Below are 12,927 nucleotides of genomic sequence, written 5' to 3' on the forward strand. Positions count from 1 at the left end.
AAAAGTAAAAAGTATTCTTTTTCAAAATTTTGGTTAGATGTGGCGAAACAAATTTTACAAAGTATATGTATTCCTGACTATCAAAAACATGGAAGGATATCTGCTGGTAACACACCGCATCGTTTACAAGCAAAACAATGGGGACATTTTCCAAGGAATATTCCACCCACAACAGCTAAAAGAAATCCACAAAGAAGGTGTAGAGTATGTGCAATACCGAAAAAACGCAGTGAAACTACGTGGGAATGCAAGGAATGCCTTGTGGCACTACATATTCCAGACTGTTTTGAAATATACCATACTGCACAATATTATTAATAAATAAAATTAGCGTTCGTATCGGTGTAAAGTGACGCCTCACGGCGAGTTACAGTGGAGCGTTCTGGCACGTGCATCTGGAAGAATTACGGGGAATTGAAGTTTAATGTAGAAACGATTTACGAAACTCTTGAAATTTCCCTAATAAATAAATTCTCCAGAAGATAACAGACATTCGATATATACAAAGAATTTCGAGATTAAATATAGGAAAAGTTTGGAAGCCTCAACTTCACCACGGTTTATTTAAACTCCAGCTCTGTAAAGAACACGGAATCTCCAATTTTACGAAAGCCTGTCGTGCTAAATGCTCAAATAAACACTCTCCAAGAAGCAGCTCGCGGTGCAATCGTAGAAAAGGGAAAATAAACGTTTCCGAAGCAGTTCAAAAGAAACCGCTGGTTAGAAGCATGAACTCGATAATACTAACTCGTCCACGTGTGTGCCGTTCCAGCATTCCTTGGTGTTGCTAGCAGCGACGACGAGGCCGTCGTTGCAAAGCTTATAGGGCAAATACACCCAGAACTGTCTCGAATCTCTGACCCTCTGCCGCGTTTCTTTCACCAGTTTGTCTAATATGGCAGCGGTGGATGGTCGATCGTCGGTTTGTGTCTCTTGATCGAAATTCAACGATTCGAGTTCCAATTCCCGATTATCGCGACGTCTTCGCCGACCTAACACAGGTCGACCACATCCGGTGAACACTCTTTGGGAGACGTCGTGGCTGTTCTCTTGAAAGACCATGATCGCCTCGGAGATTTTCAGGTTAATCGGCCGTACCAGCATTTCGATGTTGAAGGGACCCAACAGACGATCCGCTACTTTGTCCACGGCCTCTGGAATTGGAATTATGGCGACGATTTAGGTGATGTTCTGTAGCAGGTGTGGCCATAGCGTGGCTCTTATGCAAATAAAACGTACGCTACCGTGCATAAGTATTTGGACACTATGCAGGAAATGTACTTTAAATAAAACTCTCTAATATAGTTTTCGCTTGCGATCTTATCCCAGGCGAGCCACGTAATGTTTATAAATACCAATGAAAATAACATTTGACATGAGTTAGTGTAAATGAAAAAGCAACAACTGAAATCGGTGGAAAATTGATGTTGCGAAAACACTTGAGTTAATCGACTTCAAGTGTTTGTCGAAAATTTCACGAAAAATTATTACCCCAATATGTTGTGCCAACGGTGAAACATGGAGGTGGTAATGTAATGTTTTGGTGCAAATAAAGTGGACAATTTAGTAAGAATAGATGGAATTCTACGAAAAGAAGGATATTTCAATATTTCAGGTAGACACATAGACGAACGCAATATTTCTTAATTTTCATTAATTTGTTGGTACATTTATTATCATATACTATTGGGTTGGCCAGAATGTTCGTGCGGTTTTTCAAGTTGGCTAACGTAACCAAGTTGATGCAAACGATTTTTTACATTGCTACTAATTGATTTGAAATTGATGTTGTGGAGGTCAATAGCACTTTGCCTCGTTTCGATAGATTTGAATGATAAAAAATTCCTTGAAAAATTATTATAAATGCTAACTTTTTTGGGGAATTTTTGTGCAACTTGCAATGCACAGTGACTCCAAACATTTGGCCGGTAGTGTATGTGTGAAATATGGTAAATTTTAAACTTCTCATTGCTTGTTTTGTTATCAAAGATAAATAAACGGCTCTTTCAAATATTCCTTCCTGAAATGCGGCTTCCAAAGGTAGTGCAGCTGGCCACCCCTGTTCTATAGGGTAAGTTCGATGCAAAAGGAGAAGTTTGTTATATATTGGCAGTGTAATTTTGTCCTATACCTCTCTCCTATCTTTCATTAGTTTTTAGTCATCCTGCCTCCTTTCCTTAGAAAAGGAGAAGTTTGTTATGTATTGGCAGTGTAATTTTGTCGTATACCTCTCTCCTATCTTTCATTAGTTTTTAGTCATCCTGCCTCCTTTCCTTAACTGTAAACAAATCCGCATCATCCTAACGTTAGTCACCCCGAAACCTAGACCTCCACATCATCCTTTACTTTTACTCATCGCTGAACCTAGACCTCACCGCCCCTCCCTACATTGACCTCTGAGACCAATCCCTACTCTCGTACTTACCGAACCTATATCTAGAAACCTTTTCCGTCGAAACAGCAGATTTTTGTCTAGTGGTCTTCACGCACCGAACGTCACCGAACTTTCTAATAAAGTCGAATAGTACTACGCGCAGAATAGCTCCCTTATTTCACCCCAGTTTCCGTCAGGCTCTCCTACCGCGTACCTATTGAATATAATAAACCAACGCAAGGAATCGCGAGCCGCGGAATACAACAATTTTTTCAAGCGCTGATTTAGCGAAATGTTGCCAAACGTGTATCGATTGCAATGCTTCTTGTTTTGTGCAAATATCAGGTCATCCCTTAAGTTCGTGCCGGAGGTGAGAAGTATTTTAATGAAAATCAAACGAAATAGTGATCTTATGTTGTAGAATGAGAAGGTACTTAGGTTTTTGTTGTTAAATTTAAAAGTTCGTTAGAAATATCGATCGAAATTATAAAATTCCTACTATGTCAATATAGGAATTAATAATTAATTATTTAATAGGAGTTAATATAGGACTAATAATCCTCATTTAATATGTTAAGTTTTGGCAGAATTATGGTTATTTAAATTTAGACGACCAGATTCGACGGAACTCTCCGAAAGACCTAATAATTGAATGTGTGGGAAGAAGAAGGGAAGGGTCTCGGTGGATTTTATTTTTGGGAAACTGAGAAAACTGATTTGCAATTAAACTAATGATTAAAATGGCAAATTTTCTATTAGGAAGTTATCCTACGAAACGGTATGTAGTAACATTTCCAAAAGGACAGTTGTCAAATAATTTTACTAAACAAACAGCTACATTATTATTGCACAAAATTTTATTCTTCGTCCAATTTCAAAGACAGCGATTAACCCTTTCACTGCGGCAGATTTTAACACGTAACGCGTGTGGTAGACGGTAGGTGTTCAACCAAGGCCGCAAAATCTTTTCTTTAGGCCGTATCATTTAGGCAGTGCGTCAAAAGGCTCTAGCAAGCCGGCAAATTTTCAAAGCGTCTATATTAAGGGTTAAGTAATCCTCATTCCTGAAAGTAACGAATTTCAAGGATTCCTAACTCGACATTCGAGGAAACTCGTGAATTCTTCGACTATCGAATCCTCTCACTCTCTCCCTCGCTCTTCCTGTTTTCTCACGCGATTACCAATAAATAAAATGGCCTGGTTGGTGTGAACCGTGGCCGTGTTCTCGAGCCTGTAATTACCACGGAACAATGCTCGTGGAAATTACTCACCGACGAAGTGATTCCATTCAGCGTCCAGAGCCGCATGTTGAGCCAGGCAACCCTTCATCACGTTGGCGCACATGTCGCCGCACGCTAGCACGTTACCCGTGATCCCGCTGCACGACGGACAAACTGTCATCCTGGTGAGTGCAGCTACACAATCCGGTGACGGTTTCAGCTGTGAAAAATCAACGATTTTCCAGCTGTTGTAACGTTAGTTCACGGATCAAGTTTCGTTGACGGACATAGAGGTACTTAAGGTTCGACGATGTCGAGATAAGTGTGCGGGTTTAGAAGTCGGTTAGATTAGATTTGGGGGCTGTTTCGAGTTGCTTTCAAGACTTAACGTGTTTAGGACGGTGTGATCCACCGATATATATTTTGCGGCACAATTTTGAGAAAGTTACTCTATTTCGAAGGGTGTCCACAGGGGGTGTGTGAGAACCCGAAAATGTCGGGTCGAGGATTTATCTCGGGATCGGGTCGGGTTCCCGAAAGTATCTCGTGATTCGAGATCGTCAGGATTCCCGAGAATTTCAGGATTCCCGAAAGTAGAACGGAACTATTATCGGAGAACGTTGAAAAATTAGCTTTTCTACACGAAAATATGAAATAAATCATATCTATCACATATTACCATTTTCGTTCCACGTTCTATTTCTTATAATTTTATATTTCTCGAGAATCCCGAAATTCTCGAATTCTGAGATACTTTCGAGACAAGACCCGAGCATCGGGTTCTCGCACACCCCTGGTGTCCACATATTTCTACGTAATCAAGGACAGAAACACGTGGACACCCTTCAAAATAGAGTACCTTTTTTTAAATTCGGCCAAACGACTTGAGTTTTTTTTTCAGAAGTTAGGATTAGTTTACTAGATGACAAAAAATTTGGAAAAAATTGCAATTTGTGGGAATCGCGAAGAAAATTGTAAAGGTCACCGTTTGCAACCTTTTTATCTGGGCTTCTAATGAAGATTTAAAACATACACTACCGGCCAAAAGTTTGGAATCACCGAGCATTGCAAGTTACACAAAAATTTCCAGAAAAATGTCAGCGACTTTGAGAATTTTTTATCATTCGAATCAATTGATATGAGATAAATTGATAAAAGTAGAATTGACATAAAAAATTAGCAGCAGATTTAATATTGATGAAAAGTGGGAGGCGATTCGAAATTTTTGGCCGGTAGTGTACGTTTTGTAGATCTATGTCAATTATACACATGCAGAAAATTTCATGGTATTTCAAGCAATTGTCCCTCGCAATTTCTATACTCCCAAATGATCATCAATTAATCCCAATATTCCTTAAGCCCCAAACGTAAAACTTCCAATTTCCCCTAATATTTGACATAAAATATTGATATTCTATAGGACATAGAATTTTTTCGAATTTTTCACAAGTTATTCTACACTTGAGAAATACGAGAAAAGATGTACGTCTTACCGACTGCATATTTTTCAAGACATCCGCAGCCACAGTTAAAGCTTGGCGGAAAGCCCTCGTTGCGACGAAGGACCTCTTGATCTGCACCCCCAATTTCTGAGGGACGTCACCGAACGGTCTCATCTCCTTCATGTGTTCCCTCACGCACTCTAAATACTTATTGTCGAACTTATACTGGCTGTTCAGAACAATGAACATCTTCTGATAAAGGATGTTGAAGAAATTATCCATGGCATCGTCCAGATCCACCTGAAACAGTAAAACAATCCAATAGAAATTAACAGAATGAAATAAAATCATTATTATTAGGTTGGTGCAAATGAAATCTCGCGTTTGTCAATAACTGAAATTGGCGGTTCGTATGATATATTGAAATTTTGTCCGATCGTACATTTTTATAGACAAAATAGTCAAGAGGAAGGAATTTGCTGTGGTGCACATGTATTGAATAGCAAAAAATTCATAATACAATTGTTCTGGCGCGAATAATCGGGATATTTGCGTAATCTTTTTACATAAATTTCAACTTGAAAAAATTGCTGAAAATATAAATTTAACATTTGTTAGGACACTTTAACGTTGGTGTACAAAATTCAAGATGACTTTCCATTGGAAATGAGCCAAGAGGAGAAGACCAGATAACGTTTTAAGAAAAGTTATTGAAAGCAAGCCACTGTAAAAATTATGAAATTTTGCCACATCCTCCCCTATGCGCTCGACATTTCCCTAAGAGACTAGCATTTCTTCAAACACTTGGTAGAAATGAAGACACTGTGAAAGTAACGTTGAAAGAATTTTTCCATTTAAAGATTAACAATTTTTACAAATTTGGAATAACGAAGCTAGTTAATCCAAATTTATTTTGACTAAATACATTATTTTTTGAAGGAACACAACGTATCTAATGTTCCATTTAAAAAAAACCACGTTCCCTATGCACCAACCTAGTACTTTCGATCGGAAATTCAAACTTAACGTTTACATTTTATTCATATTAAAAAAAAATATAAATTAACAAACGAAATAAAAATAAATAAATTCATAAACATTTGTCATTTTTTCTTTTCAAAAGTTTCACTGCAAAACTGTCTTAGAGTTACTAATGACTAGCGATCGATCGTATAAAAAAGAAGTGCTAGAAGTGTAGAAGCTTAATAAGATTTCTCACTCTTAAAAAATGGCCCTTCGATTTTATCAATTCCTCGGAATAATTCTTCCCTGCAGATTTCCCTCCCAAAAAAAACAAAAATTGGCTGAACTCAATAATAGTGATTCAACTTTACCCAAACGCAGTAATAATTCACCTGCCCCCTCTCTTTGAACAGCTCATTTCGAAGGAGCCATCTAATCGAACCTTTGAATCCGCGAAACAAAGCGTGCTCAACTCGGCGAGACTCTCATCAGGATCGTCGATCGGCCATTCACCGATGTTCCTTTTTAATTTCCATCCATCCCCGATATATTTCGACCCCATCCTACCGAAGGAATAATCCTGCTCGACGGAACGTATTATCGAGGCACAGACAAAAAGAGAAGGAAAAATGGAGTGGAGCAGAAGAGAATAAGAGGAGAAAGAAAAACGATAGGTACTACTCTCGATGTATAGTCGAATCGTCCAGCAGTAATCGATATATTATATACAGGGTGACAAGGAAATAGGTGGCCAAACCTTGCCACCGCGTTCTGCTGTTTCTAAGGATGGAAGAAGCTCGTGTAAACGTACGTCAAAACACTCTTCCTTTCCGAGATATAAACACCTTTCGATTATGATGGATGTACTGTAGGAATGCTTGAAACTTGCTTGAAGATATTGCTGAAAATGATTTCCTTCTGTAACAATACATGCTTCGAATCGACGTTTTAAACACTGTCGAGGACGTTCGAAAATTCCTGGTGTACTTCGAATTTCTTCACATGCAGCAGTAATCCGGTTTTTCGATACTTCCAGTCCTAAACACGCTGCCTTCGATGTCAACATAACTTGCTCTAACATATTGGTTACTTATAGCAAAAGAAATGATGACAATGCTTGAAATTCTGCGTCTGATAGCTGTTCTAGTGAATTTTCGATATCAGTAAAAAGTGTCTGTATTTTAGAAAGCAAGAGTTTTCGGACCTATTTATGTTTACATGATCCTATTTTTCATCCTTAAGTAATTAAGGAATTACGTAATAATAATTAGGTAATTAGGTAATTAAATAAAGAAGAATTAAGTAATTAAATAAAGTTTCATTGTCACCCTGTATACACAGACTGTCCCATGTAAGTGTCGCCACTTTCAACACTTTCCTCGAATTTTACGAAAGATTGTGTTAGACAAAAGGTTAGGACTGCATCACTTTCGCAAATCAGAATTCCTTTATCCGCATTTTTTCGGAAACATAAATATTAGCTTTTGTTTTTTAAACGGAACTGTGTTATTTTTTAAATACTTTTTATTAGAACGAATCGTAAAAAACGCACACAAATAGCGTATAAAAAACTCTTTCTGAGCGTTCGATTACAGTAAGTGTTCGAATTGCAATTCATTTTCTTGTAAATATAGCTCCGATCGATGAAGCAAATTTGCATTTGTTCCCGCTATGATGCCCTCACGACTAACTTCTTTACATACTATGCGGATTCTATACTTAAAATTTTCCATGTTTTGAATTCGAATGGCGTAAACTACGGATTGTAAATGACATCATAGAAAAAGAAACTCAATTGAAGCAAATCGGAGAAACGGGATATTTAAGAAATAAGTCGATAAGTATCCAACCAATGTTCTTCGAACTTTTTGTTTAAATATTCACGAACAATCCAAGCGATACAAGGTAGAATAGATATTCTTGTTGGAAATAAATACAAATAGTTTGTAATAACTTTGAAAGTGCAGAACGAAGGAAATTTAGGCCCCCGCTTTATAGCAACCCGTCAGACTCGTGGGACAGATTTTGTTCAAGATGCGGCAAAAACAGTTATATTAGTAATAAAGATGAATTTTAATTCTAACTTTCGTTTTAATTTATGAGATTAAGGATTACCAAATGTAATTAATTTATAATATATTAGTTTCTCTTGCCTAATGCAATACTAACACGGTAAATTGCTGACGCTTGCATGCGTAGCGAGTAAAGAAAATCGTAAGTCAAGGGGTCAAGTAGTTTCGTCTGAAACGAAAAATTCCTTCACAGCACAATTCTACACATCGTACGAAATAAAAAAATGTAATTGTCCCTTTTCCCAGAAACGATGGGAAAGTTATGCAAAATGCGGTTAAAGGTAATCGTACTAATAACTCATTTAGTTGAAACTTTTTCGTCTCGTTTTCTTTCGGACGACGCTCCATTCGGAATCATTTGGAAACTCATATTGAGTATTATCGACAAAGATTGTTGTACATGCTACAATCAATCGAAAACGGAAACGGAAAAGTTTCAACTAAATAAGTTATAAGCATTTTTCATAATTTTCCCATCGTTTCCGGAAAAAATGACAATTACATTTTTCATTCGTTAGGATGGGTAGAATCATTCTGTGAAGGAATTCTTCGTTTCGGATTAAATGACCGTGCACTAATGCGCATTAAACATTAACTGCAACTTTCATTTGAAAATTATGTTCTCAAAACCAGTGTGGATCCATCTTTAGATCGGAAGTGACTGTTATGTCGATTAATAACACCATTACGTACATGAAAATTTACATTCATCTGTCTGTAGAATGTCGTTCAATATTTCGAGATTATTTTCGTATGTATCATGCTGTCAAATTTAGACGACGTGGTTTATCCGTTACGCGTAAATGTTGCACTTCATTCATTTTGCATATAAGGATGGTAATCATTCTTCTGCGTAATTCTATTAATGGAACTGCGAGATAAATCGGTATCAGCAGCAATAACTCGAATGGAAGTGAATGGGGATTTTCTTCGAAATGTGTTGAAACTATAAGAGCATTGTCGTCAGATGTAATTAGATTTGGTTTGTTTCTTTCTCCGTTTTTAAGGTGTATGTTATATTATAAGGTACATATAAGCCGTTCATTTTGATAGTGGTGTAAGTCCATTTAAAAAAAAATCGAGATTATGCATGAAATATCATAGACCAAAACAGTTTAAAAACATAAAATTATCACCTCTGTACAAGACTTCTGTACCAATAACCTCAGCTAAATATAAAGATACGAGTGATTATATTCCTTCACAATTATTTCAAAAACCTTTCTCATGGTGTTGTCACGAATCGCAATATGCTTGTTGCGAAACTGATAATTGTCGCTCTTTTTGAGTCAGACCATTTAAGGAATCTACTCGGGATAGGGGACTCAGGCCCTTCACAATTATTTCAAAAACCACTCTCATGGTGTTGTCACGAATCGCAATATGCTTGTTGCGAAACCGATAATTGTCGCTCTTTTTGAGTCAGACCATTTAAGGAATCTACTCGGGATAGGGGACTCAGGCAGTGCACGGAAGATTGACTATTAACGCCCAACAATTTGCTATTAAAACTGTGTATTTGTAAATGAACGTGAACAGAGCGCGAAATGTCTAAGCTTACTGGTCGGAAAATTTTGTGTCGTGTCGTGTGGTGTTCGCTATTTTATAAGCTACGTGTGTGTTGTGATTGGTGGTGTGATGCTGTCGTAGGTGGTGGAAGTGTTTGGTGATTGGTTTTTTCGGTGTGTTTGGGGAGTGTCTGGTGGTGGTGTGAAAGTAGAGAATTTGTTCTTATATTTGTTACATTGCTTGTTGGAGGTGTGAGGTCATGTGGTGTTCCGGTGTGAGAGGCGTCGAGTTTTTGGGTGTCGTAAAGTATTTTTCGTGTCGGCTAAGACCTCGCTTTTTGGACGTGCTGGTCTATCGGGAATACCGATGTATTGTTCGGCCGTACCGACGAGCCGAACGACGTCTGTTACGCATGTGACAATGTCTATCCATCTAAGGAATTTCATATATGTAAATAGACATAAATCCAAAATTATTTCCAACAGAAGACACAAATTTTGTAACTTGTAACGTGTATCTAAACTGAACAAAAGTTCACTATAAACCCAACCCCAATTTTTCTTCGAGCAATTCCGATATATTTTATGTACCTCGAAAGTTCAAATATTTGTCACCGCGAAAAACATAAAGTGAGACTACTAGTGATTGTTAATATTTTCGAGTCGATTAAAACGCGAACCCTTAAATATCTCGATATTTAGGAAAATGGACTTACACCGCTATAAAAATAAACGGCTCATATATATATACATCGCGAGTGTATAAATTCGTTACCAGCAGTGATGCGTGCAATTGCAACAATAATATATTCATGCGGGGCCATTTTCGAGCGTGCACGAGAGCCGAGGCGGGTCCAAGTGGCGCCGCTGAATAATTCTACTCGATTTGAATGACAATCGAGCCCGTCTCGATCGTCTCGCAATGTCTCTGTCTCTTTTCGCAGCTTCTCCTTTCCCCCTCCTTTCGTAAGCGCGTGATCGATACTACGTGACGAGTCGATGTTCGAGAGATCTCGTACGCCTGACATGATGTATGTATATGGCGGACACGAGCATGGTCAGTGGATTGTGTTGGCGCGGAAGTGTGGTTATGTCGAGGTTAGGAACGTTTTCAGAATCGTTTGTTCGAAGCGTGTTGAAAGGTTAGGGTTAACTACGTTTTAGGGTTAACCTGTTGAACGAGCCAGACGAGGTAATTCGTCGTTTGAATGATTGGCGTGTGAAATGAGAGTATGCCTGTTCAGCGATATATTTTAATTGTAACGTCGAGAATATGAAGTTTATCGTATTGAGGTTTGTGAGAAGTAAAATAAAGTAATTGTGTGAAATTGTTACCGATTTTTAATTGTACGATTAAGGGATTGAAATTTAGAGTGACATATGGATGCATTAAAAGGTTAATGCTGTGTGTGGATGGATTGAGTTAACGAAAATTTTTGTACATGCTGACATAGAAAAGGTAAGGAGAAATTTTGTAATAAAGGAATAGGGCTTGAAGTTGGTAAATTGTGCTCGAAATATAGTATAAGAATAGTTAGTGTCGTAACAAATGGTATAACTGTTGCTTTAAATATGTTTGTAATATTAATAATATTGTAGTAATTAAAGGTAATTAATTAATAAAGTAGCTCACTGGTTCAAAATAGAAGCACTGAATATAAGGAGTACACTAATTGAGAATATTTATGGTGAAATTTCAATAATTATTGCTTGAAATATATTTATAACGTTGAAAATATTAATATTCATAATTTTGCAATAAATTTATTCGACATAGTCAATTACTATTATAAAATAGAAGTGGTTTGTAGAGTAAATACACTTGTTCAGTTAAATACGTGTATGAAGAAACTCAACCTACATATGTACAACTGGCTTATTAGGGAAATGGTTACAGTGCGTAACTTCTAATTCAACGGTCGTGGGTTCAAATCTCGGTACGATTTTTCTTCACTTTTCACTTGGAATTATTAATTTCAAAAATTTCTTAGAGGGTCGAAAATTGGTTATTCTTTCTCAATAACTATGTAACCTCGTCAGAATTGAATATGAAAAAGAATTCTATACGCCGTTCCTACTCGAAAATTATTCCAAGATATTGCTCCTCTAACAATAATTCTTCGAAATTTTCAATTTCCCCTTGTGAATTTCCAACTTCGATTTCACTGTAATATCCCCCAGTACAGATTTAAAAAATAATCCCCAACAATAAAAAATATCGGACTTGTTTAATAAATTAAAAATGTCATTAATTCTCAACTAATTTAGTTCCATTTCCATGGGAATAATTCCGACATTAAAATACAAGAAAACTAAAAAGCAATTCTAATATGGAAAATACACAATTAAACTACGAAAAGTAACAATATAATAGTCAATTAAAGCACAAAAAAGTCTAAAAAGCAGTAACCGTACAGTTAGTTAATAACAGAGCTCTAAGAAATATCGTACAAAATACTACTAGTAACAACAGTAGTGAAAGGTACACGAGTAAAAAAAAGTCATAAATAAGAAAAGGCTTAAAGAAACTAAAAGTAAAAAGAAACCATCGCTAAAAGAAAAATATAATAAACCATCCAAAAAAAGAGATGGTATCAAATGGTTAAAAAAAATAGCCTTAAAAAATTAAGTTCAAGTTAAAAATCAGAAGAAATTTGCAAAAATGTGAAAAAATCCTCGATGCTACAAAGTATCCTGGAAGCGAAAACGAAGTCTCAGAGCTCCGTTCCCCCAGAAAACAACCCCTGACATTAATTCCAATACAAGAGACAACTCCCGACAGATAAAGTGAAACCGCTTGGTAATTGCGCCAGCCCACGAGAGGAAGAACACCCCTCGTGACCTTCCCATTGAACGAACGAAACCAATGAACCAAAGAGAGTGAGTGAGATAAATCTACTAGAACCACGCCGCCGTGGATATTTTCTGGCCCTTTATCGAGAAACGCTAGTGATCCCCCGAATGTCAAAAGCATTGATTAAACTCGCCTTCGCACGAGAAGCTTTCTACCTCTCGTTGCTCGCGGTTAAACGTCTGCTGGACGAGGGTCGAGGTTGTTCCTGGCCGATTCTAAAAGTTTCACCCTCCGCGACGACGACGACGTCGACGTCGACGACGGCGGCGGCGGTGAAGAGGGGGAATGATAGCCCGGGGATACAGAGGGGAACGGATAAATTCTTCCGCCTTTGAAAATTGAGCCTGACGCCGCGACCCCCTATCGATTTTATCATGGAATCTGATTTGCCGCGTCGCGAATGAAATTGGATACTCCTTTCTAGCAATGGGCGAGTTAATCTGCAACGAAGGAATTTTGAAATTTGCTTAAAGGAGGCAAAAAAAATAAAAGCA

General features: G+C 37.5%; 1 protein-coding gene across 1 annotated transcript in view; it reads right to left on the reverse strand.

The window, feature by feature from the left end:
* Positions 1–12,927, reverse strand: part of LOC108575752 (glypican-6) — a 26,701-nt gene that overhangs the window by 3,673 nt on the left and 10,101 nt on the right. Inside the window, exons 3-5 of the mRNA XM_017938645.1 lie at positions 5,088–5,336; positions 3,646–3,814; positions 749–1,154 (exon numbers count right to left, since the gene is read on the reverse strand). Of these exons, the coding sequence (XP_017794134.1) occupies positions 749–1,154; positions 3,646–3,814; positions 5,088–5,336 (824 nt within the window). The remainder of the gene's footprint in view (positions 1–748; positions 1,155–3,645; positions 3,815–5,087; positions 5,337–12,927) is intronic.

This window comes from Habropoda laboriosa, unplaced genomic scaffold (assembly GCF_001263275.1).
Source record: "Habropoda laboriosa isolate 0110345459 unplaced genomic scaffold, ASM126327v1 scaffold323, whole genome shotgun sequence".
NCBI lineage: Eukaryota > Metazoa > Arthropoda > Insecta > Hymenoptera > Apidae > Habropoda > Habropoda laboriosa.